Below are 26,290 nucleotides of genomic sequence, written 5' to 3'. Positions count from 1 at the left end.
AGAACTCTCTTTCTGCAATTGGAAAATAGCACTTCACTCGAGCTAAACCCTTTCATGAGCTTCCTCTCATGGAAGAGACAATCCAAATCATGAACATTTGTTTAAAATTCCCACATGCCTTGACAGAGAAGGCCCTTTAGTTTAAGAGACATGCATCTAAAATCAGTGAAGACCTTGTGATATAAGATATTTTTCACACGTATGTTCAAGTGTTTTGTAATGGGATGAACTTTTGGTGCATTTTATTATATAGTATTAAGCATTTTTATCAATGATCAGAAAACATTGTATCTGTGCAGACACGGATGGATTTTGACAAAGCTGAAAATCTGCTGGTGGGTCATGGCAACAGCCTCCAGAGGACCTAGGAACTAAAAAGGATCCGCCTTTTATTTAACTAAAATCTTAAAAAACAAAAATAACTCAGATGGCTTGAACTTCGATTGTAAAAAAAAAGAAGAAAAAAAAAAGTTGCGTGGTCAGGCAGCTTTTTTTTTTTTTTATCATCTGGCATAATTTTCAACTAAAGAAACAAAAGAATCAATAGTGTTATAAAAAGCCACTTATACTCTGAGCTTGAAACAACTACTTTATGCCACAAAATTCCTGTTGCTACCTCTGTTAGTGACTGAGTAATTCAATATGTCTTGAATGTCAATATATTTTTATTACTCAGCTAAAGTTGGCTTCCCTGGATTAAATGTCATTTAAAATGATCAATTGGCCCCTTGTTTGGGGTTATTTTCACATTGATGAAAAGGAAAAGTTTGCAAGATACAAGTGTTCCGGCAACTCATAGGTAAAGTCTGTTCTTTGGTAAGCCCTGCCCTTCATTTACCAACCAAACAAACACAGATCACATTCTAGATTTTTTTCAGTAAATGATTTACAACATAAAGGTCTCAGTTCGATGCCTCTGAAGAACCAGCATGGTAGGTACCCAGCGCTGGTTAAGCCCTTACTTTGAGAAACGGTAAAATGGTTTTAAATGGAAACCATTTTTTAAGTGCAAACCAACGGAAAATGGTTCGCACTTCACCATTTTATGAGACACAGAATGTCCAAAGCAGTAAAAGAGAAGCCACAGAAACAATGAAAGTGAAAATCCCTCAGCAGGTGGTGTTAAGACAACATTCACTTTACGTTTTAGCTCCAGGAAGTCTCAGAGGTGAGGGACTGCCAATATATTGCTCACCTTCCGGTGGGCAGAAGTTCCTTCTATCAAACTGCGAAAGACAACCAGATCAGTTTTTTTATTTATTAAATTGTGTTCAAATGATTCACTCTAGAGAATCACACTTGCAATCCAGATGCATCCAAAAGGTGTCATGAAGCCTCTTGGTGGTAAAAATGATTGTAACCCTGTCAGGAAACATGGAGAAGCTGTTACACCTTTGTTCCTCCTAGTAGACTGGCGTTTTGTGTGATAATATTTGGTTTTGCCAGATGGTTTCTACTTGGAAGAGCTTGTGGGAAATTAAAATGCATCTGCCATTTGATAGTAAGACAAAAACTGGACAATTAAACCGCATCTCAGTTCTCTATTTTTCCACCTGTACTAAAAACGATGTAAGACAAGGAGGTGGCAGAGAGGGAGAAAGACACTGCCTACTTCACTGCTTTGCCTACAGTCGCCCTCTTACAAGTGCCTTAAAAATGAGCTCGATTATTCTCAGTCTGCGTTGGTGTGTGGCACTCACCTCTCAAGGTACTTCCTGATGCTGGGATTGGGCCCCTTGCCGTCTCCCTGCTCCTCAGTGCCCCCTTCTGGCAACCAAGAGTGCAGCGGCAGGCAGGGGTGGTAATAGAATCTCTGGTCAGCTTCTCTTAGCGTAGGGTTGAAACTCCAGGAGTCATCCTTCTAAGAAGGACACCACGGGTCCTTTTCTGAAACAGAAGAAACCACACATCACATTAATTTCTAGACACAGATCAATCGGGGGAAAAAAGGATACAGTAAGGGGTACTGAAGATGTATGGTCATTTTAAGTTTCATGGTAGTTCCTTAAAAGATTAAGCCTCCTGGAAAATGCCACATTTTATGCCAGTTCCTTCTGCTGTTCAGAGAGAAAGCTGGATTGCACGAAGGACACACTCAGAGTTAAAGCTTGCTTGGAAAAGTCCTTGACTAATAGATACGTGTTAACCCGCTTCTCTGAGAATAGACGTCTCAGCGGGACGTGTGGCACAGCACGGGCTCCAGACTCCGACATGTGTCACTCGCGAGCTGTGCCTTGGAGCCAATGACCAAGCCCGCTAAGCCCCAGCTTCTTTGGCCATAAAATAGGAATAGCAACAGCGCTGGCCTCCATCAGGTGCCCTAAGGGTCAGAGGCAAGCCGGCTGGTAGAACGCACAGCCCGGTGCCTGCAAATAGCACCCAGTAATGTTGTTATTGTTTTCCTTACTTTCTCTTCACTCACATCATCACTCTTACAGTAATCCCGACGTTGTCATTCCCCTTTCGTAAAGGAGGAAACGGAACCTCAGGGAGATTTAAGAAACTTGCCCAAGGTGACCTGACTCGATTCCTCTTGTAAATATGTGCCCAGAGGAGGGTGTGTTGCTTTCTCTGGGAGGTGAATGTTTGGCTCGCTCTGAAATAGTCCAGGTTGGGATTGGACGTTCCCCACCCAGGTGTGCCAGGCCTCACCCAACATAAGGAAGTAAGGAAATCGGCACCTTGCGGTACGGGAGCCCCAGAGTTCAAATCCCAGTGACCTCGGGCATGAGAGGATTACAAAGGATGCAGTGTGTAAAGTGAGGATTAGAAATAATGCTTGCAAAGCGCAGAACACGTACATACACGGTGTTCAACAAAATTAATCGTTTACAACCAGCCATGCTGGCTCGTGCTCATCAAAGCTCCCAGAAGCAACAGTGCACACCCGGGGGTCTCTTATTCTCATCTGGAGGCCAGTCCTGCATCAACTAGACTTCGAGAGTCCACATCTGCTCCCATCCACCTGTCAAGGCTGTGCTAGGGGCCACGCCACACCCGGTCCTGGCACTAATCCAGAAAGCACTAGAACAGGGCAAAGGTGTGCAGCCTGCATCGCATCTTTCAATCCGCCAGCCCACAGCCTAAAGTCAAGACCTAGCCCAGCGCCTGGCCTGTACAAAGAAAGATCTGTTGCCTGACCAAGTGATCCAACATCAGTTTTGCACATGGAGAAAGGGATTTTCTGCACTGGGTTCCTTTCTGCACTGGGTTCCTTTCTGCACTGATTGATTCCATTATAATAAAACAATTTTTAAAACCTCCAAAGTAGCTATAACGAGACTATCTGTATTCTTTCTGAAGACCATGCTGGCCATGGTTCCCACAGTCACAGTGGGAAAGAGGAACGTGGGTTTTCTTCTCCCACAGCTTTTCACGCATCGTGCTGCTTTTTCTGCCATTTTTCAGCCGACCTGAATCGTCACGTCTTCATCTGTCGAGTGTCACCCTCCAAAGTAACCTTAGCCCACCATGGACACCACATCGCTCTCTCTGAACCCGAGCACTCTCTCTGCCCTTTTACCTGCCAGCCTGTCTTCAGCCCCTTTTCAGAACCAATTCATCTGCAGTTAGAGCTTGTTCTGTCCCTCGTGTGGGCTCTTGTCAAGTTCAGGTCATTGGTCATGACCGTGGACCAGTCCCTTCCTCTCTCTGGGTCTCTGTGTCCTCATCTGAGGGGGGAAGTTCTGGGCCCGGACCATCCTGAAGGCCTCCACAGGTCAAAGGTCGCCATCTCACAGGTCTCTCTGTGCCTTGCTCTCCTCGCTATAAGACGAGGATGCGTCTTTGTTTTAGTTTTGGCCGCGTGGCTTGCAGGACCCTATTTCCCCAACCAGGGATCAAACCCAGGCCCCTCAGCAGTGAAAGTAAGTGCGGCATCCTAACCCCTGGACCGCCAGGGAATTCCCAAAACGAGGAAGTTAGACAGTCCATCCAAAGTAGGCAAAAGCGGTGACTCGATTATTTTCTGATTCTTGCTCTTAGTACTTCAACAAGCAACCTTGTCAACGGTGTTTTCTTGCCCTTTTCCTCTGTAGACTGTAGACTGCTTTGGGATTACGTCTATCAGTTGCTTTCTGACAGCCGGTACGAAAACTTCATCCGATGGGAGGACAAAGAATCCAAAATATTCCGGATAGTGGATCCCAATGGACTGGCTCGACTGTGGGGAAACCATAAGGTAAAAGGGCATCAGATATTCGTTCTATAAAGTAGGGCCAAGATCTAGTCTTCATCCCTGGGTTGGAGGGTAATTGCCTGTCTTCTGCTTCCTGTCTGCCCGTAATTATTTAGTTTATTCCTCACTGGACAAACAATTAGTTGCAAAGGGGAGGAAATAATTAAAGATACCCCTTTCCATTTGTTCCTTGTGCCAGGTGCCAGTTAAGTCTCCCAGTCTGATAGGCCTCATTACGAGTAACCGTCACTCCCCTGCCTCGGCCTGGTCCTGCCACCCACGCCATCGTTAGGTTCTGGGTACCAGGGATGTGCTGTGGCACTTTGTGACTCACAAGGGGGCTTGGGGAAGTGTCGCCTCTGTTCCGCTGGGTTAGAAACTTCCATGGTCGCAAAAGGCCAGTTCTACATGGAAAATGCTTATCCTCTGACTTTAAAGCATCTCCTTGAAAAGCAAACAGTGCAAGAAGTCTGACTGCCCCTGCAGTTTTCCACCTTGGGAAGAGGGAATCGAACTTAAAAGATAAAGTCTTTTATAGTTAGGAAAACCATTAAAGCGCATAGATGTAAAAAGTGGGTAAAACAACCTTGACGTCCACTGATGGATGAATGGATAAAGAAACCACGCTATATACACACAATGGAATATTCTTCAGCCTTAAAAAAAAAAAAAAAAAGGAGATTCTGCAGCGTGTGGCAACATGGATGAACCTTGAAGACTTGATGCTGAGCGAAATAAGCCAGTCACAGAAAGACGAATACTGCCTGATTCCACTTACTCAAAGTTAGATCTAAAATAAGCAAATTCGTCGAGTCCAGGAGTGGACTGGTGTTGCCAGGGGTAGGGGAGAGGGGGGGAGATGGGGAGTTACTAATCAAGGGGCATAAAGTTTCCATTAAACAAGATGAGTAAGTTCTAGAGACCTGCTGCGGGACACTGTACCTGTAGTTAACCCTGTATTAAGTGCTGTACTATGCACTTAAAAATTTAAGAGGGTAGATCTCATGGTCAGTGTTCTTATCACAGTAAAATAAAGTAAAATAAACAGAGCAAAGAGTTCCCCTGCCAAAAAAAAAAGAAAAGAAAATTAAGATAAATCTGTATTCCTACTTAAAAAAAAAAGTCAGCAAGATCCAGGCCTGACCACAGACAGGTAGCCGTGGGGCAGAGGTGGCAAGGCACCAGGAAGGCCCGACTCCAGATCCGCAGAAGGAGAGGCAGGCCACAGGGGAGACGCCGCTGGGCTCTGCCCCGGCTGCAGCCTTGGAGGCTGCAGCCCGTGCTCTGGCCCCGCTGAGGAGGGCCTGCCAGAGGCTGTCGTGACCAAATATGGCCAGACCCCACTGACACCCTCCACCCTGTGAGTCACTGAGAAAAATCGCTCTGCAGCTCGCACAGGGTGCCCTCACCCCAGGGCTCGGAACCACTGTACTCTTGCTTCCAGGACAGGAATTTAAACAAAAAAAAATCTCTTCCTTCAAAATGACAAACCAGAAACACAAGCTTGAGAAAGGTCACTGTCAAAATAAAAAAATTTTTTTAAAAAAAAGGAAAAAAGGAAGAGAAATTCTCTGTGGGTCAGAAGGTGAAGGATGTCCCCCAGAGAGGGGGACGCGCAGGAAATTCCTCGGGCGCAGCAGAGTGCAGGCCTGGGAGAGGAAGTCGGGGAGGCCGCTGCGGGACACGCTTTGTTAGCCAGACTCACCTTAGGAGAGACCTCAGCGAGGACGTCTGTGGAAAAGCCCAGGGGCGGGCGTGGCAGGGAGCAGATGAGCAGGTGGCTTTCCCGACTGGCGGGGCCACAGAGGCAGCTGAAGAGCTGGATCTGAAGAGCTCCTGCGGCGTCTTTTCTGAGGTTCATTTCATTGTGTCTTTGTGCTTTTTTTCTCTCTTCCGCCTTTGAACAAACAGAACAGAACAAACATGACCTATGAGAAAATGTCCAGAGCCCTGCGCCACTACTACAAACTAAACATTATCAGGAAGGAGCCAGGACAAAGGCTTTTGTTCAGGTAGCACTTCCTTTTTCTCCTTTCCTTCTTCTGGGAGGATATTGTTTTCTTCAAATAAGAGGGAGGAGGGAGGCTGTTAAGATCTCTACCTGCCTGTCTGATCCTCAAAGCCGTCACGTGCTACACATGCTACACATTCGATACCAGGTGGTGGTTTGTTAGAATTTAGAGGGGGAAAAAAAATTTTTTTTTCCACTTATGTCTAACCTAAAGCCAAAACTAAATAAACACAATCTGACTCACCTTTCAAATAATGCAATGATCAAACAGTATTATCTGGCATTTATATCTATGGTAGTTAAAGGGAGCAATCAGAGGAACCAATGGCAAAGGAACTAAACAAACCTAGACCTCCAGGTTGCCAAGCCTGGACCAGTGTTTGTCCTGGCCTGTTAGTGAATCATGAAATAGATTTAATGAGTCTAATTTTTTTTAATGAAATAGAACAGAATTGAATAGGAAAGGACAGAGTTGAAAATATCAGACTGTATCACATGAATTAAGAGTGACTGTTGATTCATGAAAACTGTGATTCGGGGTGTGTGTGTGTGTGTGTGTGTGTGTGTGTGTGTGTGTGTGTGTGTGTGTGTGTGTGTGTGTGTGTGTGTGTGTGTGTGTGTGTGTGTGTGTGTGTGTGTGTGTGTGTGTGTTGATGTAAAATATATTTATGACAGTGCATTGTAAAAGTCTGAAAGCTGCTGCAGTAGACATTCCTCTTTCCAGAATTCCTCCCAGCTAATGAGTTCCAACCATTTAACCTACCACATAGATTGTGATTCCTAGGCAAGAGAGAAGAAACAAATAGAAGAGGAAAAAGAAGGGATCTAAAGGACCAATCAGGAGAGGTAGACATAGCCCTCTGACACTGGTGGTAATTGACGTGGTGAGACCAAGTGAAGCTTGGGAGAAGGTGGGATTGACAAACACGACCTCAGATTCTGTGTTTTGGCAGGTGGGACAGAGGAGAGTTACAGATGGGGCTAGAGATGTGGATTTGGGTAGAAAATGACAAAATGACACTGTGTATGAGCAGACGAGCTCACTGGGATAAGTACTTATTGGAAAGAGCACAGAACCTGGGCCTTAGCATTGGGAAGGTGTGGTAACGTAGGAGCAGTAAAAAAAAAAAAAAATTGCAATCTTCAAAAGAAACAGAGAAGGCTTTTCAAGAGCTGGAAACAGAGTAGAACAAAGTGGAAAAAGAACCTCCTTTCTCCGGCTCTGCTGATGCCTTCTTTTCATCCTTCATCCTAAACTTAGTCCTTGGCTTCTGTTCTTCCCACTCTATACTTTTTCCCTGGATGGATGGATCCCGTTACACAGCTTCAGTTATCCCCTCCATGAATGGGCTCTGAAATCTCTACATGCAGCTCTAAAATCTCCCTGAAATTCCAAACCTTAATTTCCAAGAGCTTCTTATAGGACATGTCCACTGAAATATCACATTAGTATCTCAGACGTGAAATGTTCAAGACGGGCCTTCTTCCCACACTGGAAATCTACCCACCCCCAGATTTCATGTTACATCAGCAGTGGTATCACCGTTGTTTAAGGAACCAAACTTGACACTAGCGTTATCTTTGACTCTTCTTACCTCTGAGTCATCACTGGGCTGGACAGTCCATTGGCTCTTCAGCACCATCCCCACTCCAGTCTATGTTGCAGGGGCTAGAAGCCTGGGAACCACATTTCCCAAGATTTCTCACCAGCAGGCTCCAGGTTGGAATCTGCCAATGGCAAGTACTCTCACGAGACCTGGAAGATGAAAGCAAGGCAGAAGCATTATTATGGCTTCCCTGGCAGCGGAGGCTGATGTCTATCTAGACTTCATGACTGACACCTAGATTAATTCAGCAATCTCTGCCTCTGGTCCATTCTCCTGCCTCCCAAATTCATAATACACACTGCCAGCTGCCCTCCAACACTAATAGGGTTCCCTATGCCAGAAATGTGTATCACTTTAACTTTTGCTTTTTTAACATATATACCCCCCAGGTCTACCTCGAGTCTACTACCCTTTATGAGACCTTCTTCAACTGCTCAGACACACACAGATACCTTCTTCCATCATCTGTTGGGTTTCCTTGGCCCTAAACCACATCGTGATTTACATTTTTAATAGTTGTATATATGAAGTCCTTCTCCCCAGCAAGTAGGTCATAAGCTCCTAGAAGGTAGAGGGTTATATTTTATATACATAGTTCTGTTTTATACCTTATGGAGGCTTTTGATAAATGTTTCTGGGCAAGCCTGGTGTGGAATATCAGAAACTTAATATGAAAAAGCCGTCAAAAGAAGATAGGGGTAGTTCGGAGGGCCAAATATAGCACATCTGTGGACTCGGCCTGGAGGGGATTATTAGTGACTTCAGATGTTGAGGGAGAAGTGTTAGCTCCAGGATAAAAGTGGAAGACAGGCTGCAGATGCTACGGAACAGACTGCTTGGAAAAAATCAGCAATAATGGGCAGAAAAGAAAAGTAGTCGTAGGGGGAAGGTTCACAGGCCTCCAACAGTGATTGCAACAAGATAAAAGGAAAGAAGAGTGCTATTTGTGAGGAGAGGTTAGTCATTTTTGAGGAAACGAATGTCGGAAGCCAGACTCGCCCCAAAATGAAGGCTTCTCGGTATACAACCCAGTGTGTAATCAAGTGAAGTGTTAAACTGGAGGGACTCTTGGAGATTTCGGTATGGATGACGAGACAGAGCTCAGACAGTAAGTAGGGCTCAGATAGTGGAAGGAGTCAAGAGGGTTCCAAATAAGGGCAAAGCTAAAGGTGTGGAGGATGGCATGAGCTATGATTTATATAAAAGGAAGTGGTGAGACTGGAGTGAAGGGTTCATGCTAGTAAACAGTGGAAAACAAGAGTTTCCGGGTCGAGATGACAGAGGGGCCCGAGGGGCAGGCCGAAGAGTGGATCCTTGACTTGATAAGTGGTCGTCACAGGATTTTTTTTTTGGCCATGCCACGAGGCATGTGGGATCTTAGTTCCCCAACCAGGGATCAAACCCATGCCCCCTGCATTGGAAGTGCGGAGTCTTAACCACTGGACCGCCAGGGAAGTCCCTCATCATAGGCTTTTGAACATGAAGTGATGAGAGAAAATGTGTTTTAAGACAGGTCATGTGGTACGGAGCAGAGGGAGGGAACGGTGTGTAGGCTGTGGAAAGGGCCCTCCCACCATAAGGACAGAACGTTTGCAGGCAGGCACCCTTCCTGAACCATGTAAATCATGGTCACAACATGGCACTGATGTAATTTCCAAATGAACCCAGCAACCAAGAAGATGAGGCTTGCTGTATGCACCTAGCTGCAAAGGAAGACAGAATAAAGGGGATGAATGGCTAGCATTTGGGGTGGAGCAGTGCTAACATTGAAAAAGATTCTTTCTTTTGGCCTTTCTAACTTCCAGACGCTCCACTATCTTGCCCTATTCCCCCGATTTTCCATCTAGCATTTCATTGTATCCTTCGCATTAGATTCAAGTTTTGAATACCATTCCTTGGGCTCACAGTCTGGGATGGAAACGGATATACAGTGCTCACGGGTCTTTGTAAAATCTAACCCTCTGAGAATCAGAAATGCAGGTACGTGCGCTGTCCCAGGGCCCCCTCGCACGGTCATGCAGGAATGCATCACACAGCTCCATCTTCTTCACAGTCATCCTAGGCTTCTGTTTATCATTATTTTGCTAACTTTCAGGCAGTCAGAGGAAGGGGTAACTTTTTCTATATTGTGCTAAGTTAGCATTATGACCAGGTTCAGTAGCTCTCCAGCAATGTGAAGGCGATGGGAACTCTCTTTTTAGAGTTCAAGGTGAAGACAACTTTAGGAAATTGTAACCTCTTCACGCCACCATTTCCTCTTCCAAAGGTTTATGAAAACCCCGGATGAAATCATGAGTGGCCGAACAGACCGTCTGGAGCATCTTGAGTCCCAGGAGCTGGATGAACAAATATACCAAGAAGATGAGTGTTGAAGGAACCAGCCCCCGGCTCAGCGGGCCGGTAGCCAAGGGCGCCCTGCCTGCCAGGATGGCTGGGACGTGATGGAGCAGAAGGGAAGAGACCCGGACGTGGCAGTGACACTTCTCTCGCCCAGCGTGAGGGACCCTGGAGCACCTTAGACAAACCACTCAGCAAAGGCGGCGCTGGAATTCTGGCCAAGGGCACCAGCCTGGGACTCATGTTCACGGTTCCTTCTCGTTTGGAATCTCTGTCTGTAATTCCTCCCCCACCCCGTTCCACCTATTGTTAAGTTTCATGGTGTTTTTGTTTTTGTTCTTTTTTAAGACCATGCAGTTTGACTTTTCATCATTCATATAGGGGAAGACATCGAGGTTGTTTTCCTATGGAAATATATATCTATTATATATATATATATTTTTTGCAAATCTCACAAAGTGCAGAAGCCCAACTGGTCAGGAGAGAGAACACTTGCAAAAGGGTTCAGGTTCCTCTTGATCCTGCCACGTGGATCAAGTTTGTTCCTGTTGCTGTTGGGTCTTGGCTGGAAAAAAAAAAAGAAAAAAAAAGATGCTTTTAAAAAAGATAAAGTGAAAAGGAGAGCTCTCTTCTTCTCTCTCTGGCTCTCTTTCCTTCCCTGCCCCGTCTCATCCTCCCTCCTCGCCTGCTGTTGAACTTCAGGTGCCTTTCAGCAGAGTTCAGCCTCTTTGGAGAGTCTTGGGAATTGTTGGCACCTAAACGGAATCAGTGGTCTGGGTGCTTTATAGCCGGCACCACAGAAATCAAACCCACATCCCAGCGTTTGGCTGCCTATCGGAGGGAGGCCAAAACATCACGGAGGCTGCTGCCTTCCGGAAAGGTGAATGCTAGTCCGGCAGGCTTCCCCTGACACAGCTGTGAGAACCGCGGGGCTTGGTGGTTCCACAGAACGTAAGATAAGCCTGGAAGGCTGTCCAGGTTATTTGGAAGCCCCAGCATTAGTTTGCAAGTGCTGCGAAGTGGGAAGAAAATGAAAAAAAAAACCACACAGGCCTGATGGTCCAGGTGACAGATCTTCTGCAGCGGGGTATGAATTATTCCAAAGTAGGTTGTGGAGGCTCATCTCTGCTCCATCCCAAAGGCCATCGTGCCGTCAGTTTCATACCCTCACCTAAATTTTTTTCAATTCCCAGCCTTTTTTTTTTTTTTTTTTTTTTTTTTTAAAGCTTCCTGGTCCCCGCAGGACACAGGGCATTTGAGAGGGAGGATCCCGGAGTGTGTAGTCTCAGTTGTTACTGGTGTTTGCCACGCCTGGGCAGACGGGAAATTCCTCAGATACCTTACTTTTCCCCTCTTCTTTCCTAGCTGTGTTTCCGAATGGACCCATGTGTGGCTCTTTTTCACCTCAAAATAAGGTCAATGGTATCTTATAAAATGAGGAAGGTGCCACCCCTTAGTACTTTTGATGATAACATATTTTTAGAAAGCTGTTGCAGTTTTGGGGGGGGGGTTTCCTTTTCAATAGCCGTCTAAATCAACTCTTCCAATACAGGCTCGGAATCCAATATTAGGAGTAGAGTCTTCTTTTACTCACGAAGATTAGGCCCCCCTTGCAGGGCACCCCGTCCTCGTTTCTCTCCGCTTCCTCCGCTCAGTTGGGTGAGCATCTCGTGGTCCCCCGGGTACGTGTCTGCACTGTCGCCAGAACTTCCATGTGAAGCCACCAGATGCCCAGGCGTGTCCTCAGGCCATTTCCGAGTGAGGCAGGCAGGCGGGGGTTGTGGTCACACGGGCAGCAGGCATTCTCCACCCCTCCCCCAGCCCCAGCCTCACTGACCTGCGGGGAGGGAGGGACAAATAGGCTGACTATCGCTCAAGGACACTGGAAACGGCTCCTGCCTCTCATCCGACCCCAGATAGATGCGCAGGGGTGGCCGGCCTCCTCCCACCCTCACACACGCCCCCCACTCTACCTTCCGGAAGGTCGGGTTTGCGGTGAGGTCGGGGACCTTCTATGTGTCCCCTGATGAAGGGTTTGGGTTCAGTCTGCTCGAACGGGGATGAAATCCAGCTGGATCCTAGCATGCTACAGATGTCTTTCAAGAGCGTTCTATAGCACACAGTGATAATCTTCCAGCCTCTGAGATGACTGATGTGGGCTCTCAAATGGAGAGATTAAGCCAAATACCTGGTGTGTTGTGAAGCCACTGAGTTGCAGGGCTGGAGAGAAAGGGTGGATCTTCACTGAGGCTCTCTGTGTGTGACGTAAAACCAGAGACCCAGGTACGATGTCGCTCTTCCCTAAGAAAGATTACAGCATCTCATTCCGTTCACCCAGGTTTAAGGACTCCGGCTCTTATTGTCCAAAGAATCTTACAGTTGAATCACGGAGGGGAAATTCCCCTTTGCCCCCCGGATTTCTGTATTTAAAGCAATATCCTGTAAGAGTCTGTAAGACTTAGGCTGACACCTTCAGCCACTTGAAGAAACAGAAGGTGTCAATTCCAATGTAGTCTCTACGGTCCATCCAGATATTACTGTTACTGGTTTTCTGTTCACTCCCTTAATGGCAAAGGTTCTTGTCATTGGTTCTTTGAGAGCATACCTGAGCGATGCTGATACCAGGGATACAGCATTTACACACTGCAGACCTGAAAGATTTCAGGTTCAATTTAGGCAACTTTGATGGAGCACCTGCTAGACACCCCGAGAGATTCCCAAGACTTGGGCACAATCCTTGCCCTTCGAGAGCGTATCTCCTACCTGCAGAATCTATCTAGCATGAAATTTCTCACTTCAACACTAAGCACTAGGGGCGACGAAAATTTCACCTGGGACCAAACTAAAAGTACGTCCATGATCTGAACAGTTGGCCTTTCCCTGCTGCCATCGTGGGAGGTCTTGGCTTGCAAAATGAGAAACTGGGAAAGGAAAACGCAGAAGAATGCTGCAGGGGAGCAGACTTGCCTCCAGCTGGGTCCGAGGCAGACAGACTCGCTTGTACCTTGAAATTCTCTAGCATCTACTCTTCCCTGCACCTTGAGGTAACCAGGGTGCTTCCTCTCCATCAGAAGAAAGCAGTGGCAATTGGCTGGACGGGCTACGTGGAAGTAATGTTATCTCTAAGATCTTTCTGTCCCGAGGCAGCTTTGTCTTGCCTAAGGTAGCATCACCGATGTTCCAAATCCTTTGGGGGGGGGGGGCGGGGGTATCCCCACTGGAAAAGAGGAGTGACAACTAATGGATTTTTTCTCTTTTCAGCAGTATGTTTGGAACCCCCCCCCCACCCCGGCTCCATCATCTTCTTACACTAAAACTTTGTCCAAGTGCAAATGTAGATTTAGCGGAAACTTAAATGGCTTTGACGGGATGTACCTAAATGCCTAAGTAACCACACCTCCTCCGCCATTCACTGCCTAGGATCCAGCTCTGAATACCTGTCTGAAACATTAGCTCCCCTTTTGAAGAAGGGAAATCTGAGCATCACAGAGGTCCTGTGACTTGTCCTAGGAGCAGACAGCATGCCAGGGACAGAATTAGGATTGGGATCCAGCCGGGTCATACCCCCATCTGACCCATTCCCACCCAGGACGCTGAAGATAAAAATTGGGGGAAATACACAAAGAACAAAAGGCAAGTTTCTTTGCCCAAGCATTCGGTGCTAGTTAGTTTTCACCCACTCAGCCTGTTCCTCTTCTGAGCAGTAATGAAGGGAGTGATCCAAGGAGCCAGGGGGGTGACAATGGTCCCTGCCTGCCTAAAAACCACAGAAGACTAACCTGATACTCTTAGGGCCCCATCTGCATCAACACTAAACAACGACAAGCTCCCTGAATCTTTCACACATGCCAAGTGAACATTCTTAAAGATTTCTCTTTGTGACTGCAACCACCTGCAAACCAGGACGAATCTAGAATTTTTTTTTTTAATTTCTAATCTCTTGTTGTTTATGAGGTGTGGGGTTTATAAGGGACTGAATCAAATGAATGTAACAAAAAAGAAAAAAAAAAAAAAAGCCTTTTCTCAGGGCCAGTGAATTGCAAATAATTTTTAAAGAAAAGCCTATAATTGCATCATCTCAATAAATTTTTTATAAAAAAAAAAAATCCAAGTCTCTGTTTTTAATAATATGAAATGGAGTCAGACAGGCAAGGTGGTCCAGTGAGGTAAATCCTGTCTCCACTCAATTACGGTGTAAAGTGCAGTCATGGTTCTTCACTGGCAGGAAGCCTCTGTCACACAGCAGCTTGCAGGCAATCTTTAGACAAGTGGCACCAGAAAGGTCAGAGCAAACAGTTCAAGTCTGAGCAGCTGCCGCAAGTGGAGAAATTTGCCAGCAGGAACCTCAGTCAGAGACGGCTTGGGTCCTGCGCCGTGCCGAAGATTATCAGTTTGCTGCAGACTCACCTGACTCCAAGAGTTAAAGGACCCTAGGTCTTCCCACAATAGAACTCCTCCTCAACTGTGCTAAAATCCTGGGTGTGCGCGTATAGGTGATGAGGGCATGAATGTGACTACACCCAGGGCTACGGTGACCTGGAAGGTCGTCCATCACACAGCTCAGAGCCTGCCCCGCACTCAGAATGTCTCAGCCACGCTAGCCAGTGGAGTCACCTGCCCACCAGTAGGCACTTATGATCCCAACATCAAACATCCTGCAGTCGACCAGAACTATCTAACCTGCCATCAGTGGTGGGTAGAAACTAAGAGAAGACTGGAAAAGGAAGCAATTTATTTTGCTTGTAAGCAACTCCGATAGAGGTTTGGGAAGCAGAAGTTTGGAATCAATGGTCTCCGAAAGTGTTGTGAGATTATTTCTATATTTAAATTGTCCCAGGTATTCTGTCGCCCATGACCTTGACTTACTGAAACTTGGCCCCATAGTCTGTTATCGTCAGAGCACAGTATCAAGTAATAGGGGTCTAGGTATTTCCTAAGGTGCTAATAATGCATCTGAAGCTACTATTTCTATAACCAGCATCAGTATCCCCTGGGAACTGCTAGAAATGCAAATAAAAGTTCCCGCCCCATCAACTGAATCAAAAACTTTGGGACTGGGGCTTAGTAATCTCATCTGCCAAGCTCTCTGGGTGATTCTGATGCATGCTAAAGTCTGGGAGCCACTGCTAGCATCGATTTGTTCATCATAGTATGAAAAAGAGTGTGTGGTGATTTAAAGTAAATACACAAAATAATCGATGACAACTAATTTGCATTAATGTTACTCATAATATGCTGCATTTCCCCTAATACTAGACATACTGTGGAAGGAGGCTAAATGGACAGAATCACATAACAAAGTCCTCTTCTTGCTTCCGCCAAACCTTTTAAGCCATCTGTTTGCTATAAAGATGAGCTATTTTAAAGGTAACTCTAACAGCTGACCTGCCCTTGTAAATCAGAGCACGGCAATTCATTCCCTTCTATCCACTTATCTGCCTAACTAGCCTAATCGAAAAAGAAAAGGATCATTCTCACTGCCCTTGGCTGGCTGTCCCTGGAATTATTAAGCAGAGCCCAGGTGACCACTTAGCCAGGGTTTTTGCAAGAGACTTCAGAACCACCGGACCAGACCGGCGCTTCTCAAACCTGAAAGTGCTTCGAATCACCTGGGGGTTCTGGGTAAAAAGCAGATTTTGCCAGTAAGGTCACTACCTTAGGAAACAGGGGCAGAAGATCTTCTCTTCTCCTCTCCGGGCGAGGCTTGAGGTTCGGCATTTTCCCCAAAAGCTCCCCAGGGACGCTCATGCTGGTCCTCAGACCACACTTTGAGTAGCAAGAGACCAGTCATCTCCCGTCAGCCCTGAGATTCTGAACCTGAGGCGACACTGAGCTAGCCTCTCTCTTTGGTGTACTCCTTTGCCAATTCCTCCCCTAGAATCGTCCCCAGGGCCAATCCTGCTCTGCAAGAAAGTCTGCTTGTTCTCCTTTTAGGGCAGCAACAACAGGAAACTCCATGAGCAAAAGTCTCTGCTGAGTGAAGGAATAACTATTCACATACTGGACCTTAACACACAGGTGCACATAACCAGATGCTTCATGGTCACCATCATTATGGGAGGGAAGAATTCCTGGCATCACTGCCTCTTTTAGCCTCTGGAAAGACCAATCTTGAGTAGTGTGAGCAGACAGAAAGCTGACGATGCCGTTCTTGTTCCAAAAGATGCTCTATTCAAACTGCCCAAGACATGGACATTAAAAGCAGACAGTCTTGGGGCAGTGTCCTCACTGTCGGTACTTACAGATTCACCTTTTTAATAAGGACCTCATTCCTGCCAGATTGATGAGGTAGATCTAGTAAAAGCCACCGCATAAATTCTGCCAAATCTCTTCGAAGGCAGTAGAAGACTACTCTCTCTCTCTCCCCAAACCCTCTTAGCAACACTCTTCCGGAGTCTTCTGAGGGTCCCTGTGCCTGTCCCCTCAACCAGTTTTGGTCATGAGCTCCCATGTCAGACCACCTGACTTGGCCCTCGCCTCCTTCCACGGCCTGGGAGCACTACACACTCCCTCCTCGGTGTCCCGACGGCAAGCACTCCGTAAATCCAACTAGACGCCTGTCCGCCGCGGATTGCTCACCGCCCCCGTCCCTACTGGAGCTCTCAGAGGGGAAGGGAGTGTTCTATGTGCTTTTATGTGACCAGCCCCTCGCGTGGTGCCTGGTCCATGTGTATCTGAATAAGTGTTTTGAATGAGGGAGTAGAGTCAAAGAGTTCACTTGAGTTAGACAAAGATTTCTTAGATATGACCCCAAAAACACAATTCAAAAAAGAAAAAAATGGTTGACAAATTGGACTTTATCAAAATTAAAACTTGCTCTTCAAAGGTCACCATTAAGGGACTTCCCTGGTGGCGCAGTGGTTAAGAATCCACCTGCCAATGCAGGGGACACAGGTTCAAGCCCTGGACCGGGAAGATCCCACATGCCGCGGAGTAACTAAGCCCGTGCGCCACAACTACTGAGCCTGCGCTCTAGAGCCCGCGAGCCACAACTACTGAGCCCGCATGCCACAACTACTGAGCCCACACGCCTAGAGCCCGGTGCTCCACAACAAGAGAAGCCACCGCAATGAGAAGCCCGCCCACCAAAACGAAGAGCAGCCCCCACTCACCGCAACTAGAGAAAGCCTGCACGCAGCAACAAAGACCCAACGCAGCCAAAAATTAATTAATTTTTTTTAAAAATCACCGTTAAGTAAAAAGAAAATGAAAAGACAAGCTACAGACTGGGAGAAAACACGACTCTTGCATACAAAACAAATTCACTGCATGCATTGAACATATCGACATTTTTACTTTATCTAAAGCTACCTTAAAAGACAGTTATCTTTCCATTCATAACCAGGTAGTGTTAGTCACTCACACATAAAAGACAGAGATATATTACATGTCTACTGAAATGAAACCATCTTCCAAACGTGTTTTAAAATTATTTCTTCTGTCTGTCATGTTGGCAAAACACTTTTCACTGTTCTGTAATTCATATTCCCTCTTCGCTTTCCTTTTGCAAATCTCTGAAATAGGCAGCCTCTTGGGAGGCATATTAAAGGGCTTTAAAATGAGTTAATAAAATAAATTCCTCATTCCTGGTAAACAGCATTACGCGCTGAATCTTTGGTCTCAGAACTTGAGCCTATTGCAATTATAGGCAAAGAGATATTTCTAGACAGTGGGCCTCAGGGCTGCAGGAACAGCCTGCAAAATCATCAAGGAGTGACCAGCCGTGCCAGGAGCAAAACAGCATCAGAGATAGGGCATTACCAGCAAGGATGTTGGTTTTGTCCACCTGAGGATCCTGTCTACTTGGGCGTCAATGGCCAACCTTCATCTTGCCAGTCACATCAGGAATTCTAGATAGAGACCTGGGTTCACTGGTACCGAGTTTCTGATTGAGTCCATTCTTATTTAGTATCCCTTACGTAGACTGGTCCCCAGCACAGCTGGCTGGAGAGAGCCACAGAGCAGAGTGTTGAAACAAGTGCAGTCAGAACACCTGCCTTTAATCCCACGCTTGCTCTCACTTGCTGTCTGACCTCGGGCAACTGGCTTAACCTCGCTGTGCCTCTGTGTCCTCACATGTGAAATGGGGGTGACGATCACAGCAGCACCCACTTCAGAAGGATGGCTGTGAGGAGTAGGTGAGTTACCACGGGAAGGGCTTAGAAAAGTACCATACGTGGCACGTTAAATATTACCTGTTATTATTTTTGTACTTCGCTCTGGATCTACTGAGCCACCAACAGCAGCCCACCCCAAGCACCTCTGCTTTCATCAGTTCTACACATGGGGATTCCCCAAAAAGACACCTTCTGGAAAGGTTTCCACCGCTCTTGTTTCATTTGAGTTTGGAGACCGTGGAACAAGTACAACCCCGTCGCTTATATAGATGAGGGGTCCGAGCCCAGCCAGGTGACGGGCTGCCCGAGCCCCTCACGCCCCGGGGGTGTCTGAACCAGGGTCCCCAGCCCAGCATCCTCTGTGGACCATGTTCTCAGCCTCACAGAGCCCCTGAGCACTCGGTGAAATTTATTTGTGGCACTGGACTCGACTCAAGGGAAATACTGCCTCAGTTCGGGTTTACTGAGGGTATTTTGATCTGGTTTTGTTCCAGTTCAATAGCTTTAGGATATGTGTAGGTTTTGTTCTATCTTAAATTACTTTGTGAGGTTCCTTGATTTTGTTTTCTCCTTCTTGTTAAGGAAGTCTCTACTCAGCCCACATGTGCACAAAACAGTGCTATGTGGGTTCAGTCTGGGGACTGGGAAATTAGAACAGTACTTTTGAGGAGAGCCCCGAACACGGGGAAAGCCACATCACAAAGCCCTAGAAGTCTGGGTGTTCCGGAGATCCAGCTGTGAGACACCCGGACTATCTTGCTCACGGCTGGACTCCTGCTTTTCTGTTAGAAAGGGGAAACATGCACGTGACCAGGTGAGAATCTCCTCTTTCCAGAGATGTGTGGAAAAATAGGAGGAACAGCAGCTGTACTGGATTCTAAACCCATCTAACCACTGTCTCAAGCAATTCACTGAAGGTCTGAGCCTTTGTTTCCTGAAGAGTTATTTTCCTCAGTGCACCACTGCAACGATTCAATGAAGAAAATGTGTAACGATCCTGGCACGTCCATGTTAGTTCCCTTCTCTCTTTCCTGCCTGCCTAACCCTCCCCCCGACCCATGTCCACACTGCCCTGCCAGCACTAAATGTCTGTAATTCTGATTCTATAGAATTCCAAGTGGGAAAATCACCCAATGACGACCGCTGAGGGATGTTAGACCTTTAGTTTCTAGTCAACTGAATTACCATGTCCCCCTTTCGAGACACACATGGCCCTAAGTCAAGACCTTCACCAAAATGAGGTAGATTACCTTGCAACACAACCTGGGAAGTCAGACATCCTTCCTCTGCCAGCCTCCTAAAGGAGAAGCCTTCCCTAGGGTTAGAAATCTGCAAGCTATTCCACTCCCCCAGCCTCTTCCTCCTAGTAAAATCCTGCAGAGACCATTTGCATCCGCTTGGAGCAGGTTAGTCAAATCAGCAGATGAATACAAACTCTCCCGAGGAATTTGAAATCTGCTTTGGGCAATTCAGTTCGGAGCTCTTTCCTTTCCTTTCTCTAATAGCCCCCAATCCAGTTCCCTGCCTGAGAAAAACCCAGGAGAAGATGGAAAACTCCAGTGACGGCTTTCCCCAAGTCCATCCCCCCAGATAGAAAGATTTTCTATTCAAAGGGAAATTTGGATTTTGGTTTAGCCTACTTAGGTGTAATCAGGGTTTTAGACACTCAAATATAGCTCCCTTGTTGGGGGATGCTTCATTCTCTCCTTCTGCTGCCAGCGTTCAAACACCATGGTCATCTTCAAATATTGCCCCAGTGCCCATGATGACATGGCACCTGGCCACGTGCAAGGGAAAGCCACCCTTGAGGACCACTGAGTCCCTTCCCATGAAGAGTGTGGACTGACTCATTCAACATGAATGTAGGAAGAGGTGCAACTTTAGGGACTCCTGCACCTTGTCCTGCCACTTGGCTGAGAAGTTGGCCATGAAGAATACCCAATTCAATGAAACAACCTAAATGTCCATCAATAGATGAATGGATAAAGAAGATGTGGTGTGTGTGTGTGCGTGTGTGTGTATATACTCACATATACATACAATGGACTACTACTCAGCCATAAAAAAGAATGAAACAATGCCATTTGCAGCAACATGGATGGACCTAGAGATTATCATACTAAACGAAGTCAGAAAAAGAAAGACAGATACCACATGATATCACTTACATGTGGAATCTAAAATATGACACAAATGAACTTATCTATGAAACAGAAACAGACTCACAGACACAGAGAACAACTTGTGGTTGCCAAGGGGGAGGGGGCAGGGGAGGGATGGATTGGGAGTTTGGGATTAGCAGGTGCAAACTATTATATAGAGAATGGATAAACAACAAGGTCTTACTGTATAGCACAGGGAAGTATATTCAATATCCTGTAATAAACCATAATGGAAAAGAAAAAAAATAAATTTTTTTTTTTAAAAAGAATACCCAGTTCAGTTCTATGCTTACCTACAAAGGCTTCTTCCATTTCAGACACGTAAGGTGGCTTAACCAGTATTCAAGCAGAAATTACACCAATGTAAAATAATGATACGGTATCATGATGTAGCGGCTCCTTGAGTGTCCCTCCCTTTATAATTTTGGGTGCCAACCTTTGGATGGGCTCGGACTTGCCAAAGCGCACCCCCTACTGGGTGCTCCACAGAAGAACCCTGTTCTTGGGACACTGCTCGGGCATAGTTCTAACAGTTCCAGCCCAACAGCCTCAGGCCAGTCAACTTCAAATTATTTTGAAAAATGCCTGCTCTTTTTTGGAACATTTTTTGAAGGAGCTCCAGGTTCCTCGGGTGGTATGTAGCTTCTGAGATGGATCAGTAAGCTTCTTAAAAAAAGTAAGATCAGGGTGGTCTCCTGAAAAGAGCACAGGCTTTGGTATCAGACAGAGCTGAGTTTGGAACCTGGCTCTACCCCCTGCAGCAATGTGACCCTGTAAAAATTACTCATTTTCTTTGAGTAGCCATTTCCTTTTCTACAGTTCTGAAGGGTTTCTTTGAAATGTAGAGAAAATGCATGTAAAAAGTGCCTGGTACACTGTAGGTGTTCAATAAGTGATACAATTATTCAACTGGGTGGGTCCTTTCTCCAGAAAGTGGATGGATAGGTAGATAGATATGCAGTCTTCTGTCCAAAAGTCTTATCTTCCACTCATCAAATCATACCTACCTCTTCTCTTCATATTTTATTCTTTTTTCCACTCATTAGTCAAGGGAAAAAAATTTATAAGAAACAACTTCAGTATGGAGGCTGTTCTAGATCTATCTTTTTCCAAATGAACTGACCTCTTTCCCCATTAACAATGTATATGGTGAGGCTGAGAAGCATTTTTGATTCCCAAGTAAAAATCTTTATACTTACCCTAGAACTTACAAGGACTGTTTGCATGTGCTATATCTATAAATCCTTATTACAAACCCATGAAAAAGATTTTCTCTCTCACTTTAAGGAAAAGGAAACAAGCTCAAGAGATGGTGGGTTACTTGGTGAAGTTCACATAGATTGAAGCAGGAGAGCTTGGTTTCAAATCAAGATCTTCCGATTTGTTTTTTCATGTTCTATGTTATCCAGGAAAGGAAACTCTTCAAACCACTATCAGCCTTTGACATAGATCCCTCTTGAGTTGGCTATTAGAGAACTCTTAAGGAGTGAACACAGAACAAGTAAGTCTAGCTGGAGGGAAGAGTTGGACATGGCCATGACGTAGAATTTGGAGTCCTGAGAACTCAGTGAAGGTGCCTCTGGTGTCTGTTGAGGCAGCAAGGAATAGTATGAGAACACTGGATGTGGGGCACCAAAGAAAGGAAGTGGATCTGAAGGACTTATGGAAGAATACTGAAAATAAACTTCCTCTAAGTCGTCTTTCACCTTGGGCCAGCCTCAGCTCTCTTTTTCACTATCCTGACTTCACAAACTTCCCCAACTTTTTCCATGGCCTTTTCTCAGGAAGGAGAGGGTGTGGTGAAGGGATTAAGGAGGAAAACCCTGGTGAACTCAGCAGGCAGAGGTGGAGTACAAGGCCAGGATCAGAGCTGGTGCATCACCCGGGTAGCTGAAAGGGGTAAAAGCCCAATTCAAGAATATAAGCACTGAGGGCATTTGAAGAGCAAGGAGCAGGTAGCTGGATATGGGGTGAGAATCAGGAGATATACAGAAGCAGCTTCTAAAGGTAAGGATGCTCAAAACCGTAAGTGTCAGAGGATAATAGAGGAGGGTTGTATGTGTGTTTATATGTACTTGCATGTGCTTATGTGTGTGTGCATGTGTGTGTGAACAACTGATAATATTGCTATAGCAGTTCCAAACCCCCCTCCCACTAGTGTTTATATGTCACTAAAAGTACAGTTTGAGTCATAGGAACATATCAATAGACTATTAGAACTAGAAGGAATCTTACATAATTTTACGTAAATTGGAGCTCAAAGGAATTAATGACTGACCTGAAGTCACATAGCTACCCAGTGGCATAGCTGGCATGCTTCTGTATGGTTCACTGGCTTTGGCACAAAGAGTCAGGAAAACACCTAGGCAAGGAATTTAAAAAAAAAAAAAAAAAAAAACAGTCCTCAAAAGCTACCAACCAACAGCATAAACATGAAGGCAAAAGAAGAGAGGAAAATTTTCTGGAAAGCACACATTCAGATATGAAAAGTCCCATACTTGAGAAGACAATTTAGTCTTAGGAAAAACAGATTCTGAAAGCAGAAAAAGCATAAGATATTGCTTCAGAAGGAAATGCAAAAAAAAAACCATAAAAAATATTAATTTTATGGACAGCTTGGTGCCAAAGTGTTATAATAGAGTGCATGGCAAAAGTATTTGATTTTGCATGAAGAAATACAAGGAACTGGTTTGTGTGGGAGGAAAGAGGCTTGGATGCTCACTGCAATTTAAGTTTAAAAAGAGGATGAATAAACCTAGTTTATTAGCTGAAAGTTTGCAATTGGGTGTTCCAATAAAGTGGCTTCCTGTAGGCTTCTCAGCAATTTATAAATACACCTGGACAGTTTCAGAAACAAGGAGTCCACTGAGGCTATAAACTAGGCCTTGGTTTTCATTCTTGTTCTAGAAACTGTTAGGTAGACTAGTGGCCAAAATGGCAAAACTTTGAATGAATTGAGGTTAGAGCAAAAGTTTTAGCATCATAGTGTGGGGTAACATACAGAAATGTAATACATATGACAACTAAAGCAAGAATGATAGCAGGGAAGGTGATAAATGTATATGGTTACCAGGTTCTTACATTTTACATGAAGCAATACAGTAGTAACTCTAGGACTCTAAAAAAGTTAGGGATAAATATTGTAACGTCTAAGCCATCACTTTAAAATGCTAATAGGCTAATAGATGAATTAAAATGGAATTGTTAAAAATATTCATTTAACCCAAAAGAAACCAGGGATGGAGTAATAGAACAGATGTGACAAATAGAAAACAAAGAATAGAATGTAGGCAATCAAACTGATAACTACACTAAATGTGAAAGGACTAAACACTCCAAATGAAAGACAGAGATTGTCAGAATGGCTAAAAAGGCAAGACTCAAGTATATGCTGTCTATAAGAAACACACTTGAAATATAAGGACATAGGCAGGTTAAAAATAAATGGATGGAAAAATATGCCATGCAAACAGCAAGCATAGGAAGGCTGAAGTGGCTATGTTAATATTAGACAAAGTAGACTTTAAGGCAAATATCAATAGTATTACTGGAGATAAACAAAATGGGAACTTCTGAAAATAGGCATTAGTTTGCTGACTATAGAACTAAAGAGTCAAAAAGGTCAAAGTACAAGATGTACTCAAAAGACTAACATAACCTTGATACTAAAACCATATAAGGATGATACAAAAATGGAAATTATGGAACAATCTCACTCATCAGATAGATATAAAAATCCCAAATCCAGCAAATAATAATAATAACACTTATATAGGCTCTGGAAGGTATTATGAAGTAGCCCAAACCATCACACTTTGAAAAAGAGCAAAACAATTCACTGTTGCTCTTCATAATACTAAAATATTTACACCTGACTGAGATGCAAACAAATTTATGATGGGCAGCACTTATGGTCCTGGAGACACCCAGCTTTCAGATTTTATATGGCAGGAGAGAATTGGCCCTGTGCAAATTTGTAAATAGGTAAATTTTGCCTTTGGAAGCTGCTCTGCTCCTTTCCCCACCCTTAGCGGATGATCTCACCTTGAATGGTCCTACTACTTTTCCCTCTGGGGAAAGGCTTTGGGGTTGGGGTAAGCTATTCACTAGCTGTATAAACTCTCTATAAAATAATGGTAATACCCAGTTCCTTTAGTTGTTGTGATATGACTAAATGAAATAATGAATGGTAGATGTCTACAATAGCACTTGGGAAATAGCAGGAATTCAATCTTTTTTTTTTTTTTTTTTTTTTTTGTAGAATGAAGGTTTTGCTCAGTGTTCTAGGATGGCTGATTTTTTCAGGAGCACAGAGAGGGATGATGGGAAATATTGCCCCTGATATAAAATCTCAACAAGTTACACAAAGAGCAATAAATCAACCGGATTATGAACCATACTTTGAGGGTAAAGTATTAATTAAGGGCTTAATTTTATTTATTCCCAAACAGTATGAATTGCCTTTGGTCAGTCCTTTTTCTCACCTATAAACAACCTCTTTTACAAATCTTAGCTACTTATATCCAACAAATGATCTCATTAAATCCCTTCTCTTAATGACTCAATAAAATTTATTAGATTAAATGAATCAAATGTAAACATATTGCTTTTAAAGGATATCTCTGCCATTCCTTGGTCCATCTAAGTGAGTATCATTAAGTCCACACCAAAGCCATCTAACACTTGACATCTTAGTTCAAAGTTCAGAGTCAGACAGGTAGTATCCAAAAGCAGAACCAGATTTCTCTACTCAAAAGGAGGAGCTCTGTCCTATTTCATAACTAAATAAAGTACACTGACACTTTGTGAACCCTCCATGCCTAGCTCTCTATGTTCAATTCTGTAGTGAGGGGGAAATAATAGAGTGACTTGGAAGCATCTGGAATAGCTAAGGCATTCATCATGAGATTCCATTACCGGGAAAAGGTGTATACCACCTCACAGAAAGCTATCGCCCCATCTCTTCTTATAGCTCTTTCCACTATATTGGGCACTCCATAAAAGTGCATCAGCCAGAAAGAAGACTATCTTTTTTCTTTTTTTAACACATCCAGAAACTAGATTCCGAACCACAACTAGCCCCAAATTAGCTCTGATAAATAGTGACTGATTGACTAACTACGTGAATATACTGGCTTCCAATAATGATTTTTTGGATTCTGACTTGATGTGTAATTATTTATGCATGTCTTTGCTGCTGCCCATCCCACCGCAAATTTCTTAAGCTCCAGGAAGGCAGAAACATAATTGACTCATGTTATCTATGCTTTATTACTCTTGTAGCTGGGAAATATTTTCAGGGAAGAAGGATAAGACCAAGCAGTCCCTGTGGGAGCTCTGGAGAGTGAACTGGGGCAGAAAGGCTGATCTGGTCATCCAAAGCCAAGAACTGGGGTGGAGGGGGTTGAGTAGAGGGGAAGCGCCTCAAGATGGGAAAGCTGAGTGGGGCTCTCAAAAGATTCAGGCTCTTCCAACCACCACAGGATTCCTGCCTGGTTGGAAGAAGGGAACAGCCAGCAGTTTGAGGAAATGGGAAAACAAAATCAGCCCCAACAAAGTAAAGAGATCCCATTAGACCCAAGACCATCTCTTAGTGAAACAATAAATATTCAAAAGATTGAAGAGATCAAATGTAAACACATCACTTTTAAAGATACTTTTGTCATTCCTTGATCCATCTAAGAGTTCCTTGGGCTTTCCATTGGCAATATTCACCTGTGTGGTACCTAAGAAAAGGCAAAGAGTTGACAATGCATTCTAAACAATTTTGACCTTTTCCTGGTTGTACCCCATCCAGTCAAGTTGCCCAGACACTCGTTAGACTGACTGGCTTAGTAATGACTAGAGTCAGTCCTACTAGCTTGGTAGAACCTATAACC

General features: G+C 44.7%; 1 protein-coding gene across 5 annotated transcripts in view; it reads left to right on the top strand.

Annotated features, from left to right (window-relative positions):
* The window catches only part of ETV6 (ETS variant transcription factor 6), a 241,270-nt gene extending 227,078 nt beyond the window's left edge, over positions 1–14,192 (top strand). For 4 of the 5 annotated variants that reach the window (XM_082420282.1, XM_082420281.1, XM_082420280.1 and 1 more), the window contains 3 exons: positions 4,038–4,180; positions 6,089–6,189; positions 10,062–14,192. In XM_082420282.1, coding sequence (XP_082276408.1) covers positions 4,038–4,180; positions 6,089–6,189; positions 10,062–10,167 — 350 coding nt within the window. In that variant the 3' untranslated portion in view covers positions 10,168–14,192. The remainder of the gene's footprint in view (positions 1–4,037; positions 4,181–6,088; positions 6,190–10,061) is intronic. The other variant, XM_082420284.1, reaches the window with a different exon arrangement.
* The last annotated feature ends 12,098 nt before the right edge of the window (positions 14,193–26,290 follow it).

Source organism: Balaenoptera physalus (assembly GCF_965194825.1).
Source record: "Balaenoptera physalus genome assembly, chromosome: 13".
NCBI classification, from domain to species: domain Eukaryota; kingdom Metazoa; phylum Chordata; class Mammalia; order Artiodactyla; family Balaenopteridae; genus Balaenoptera; species Balaenoptera physalus.
Note: the sequence above shows the minus strand (reverse complement) of the source record. Positions and strands in the feature narration are given on the sequence as shown.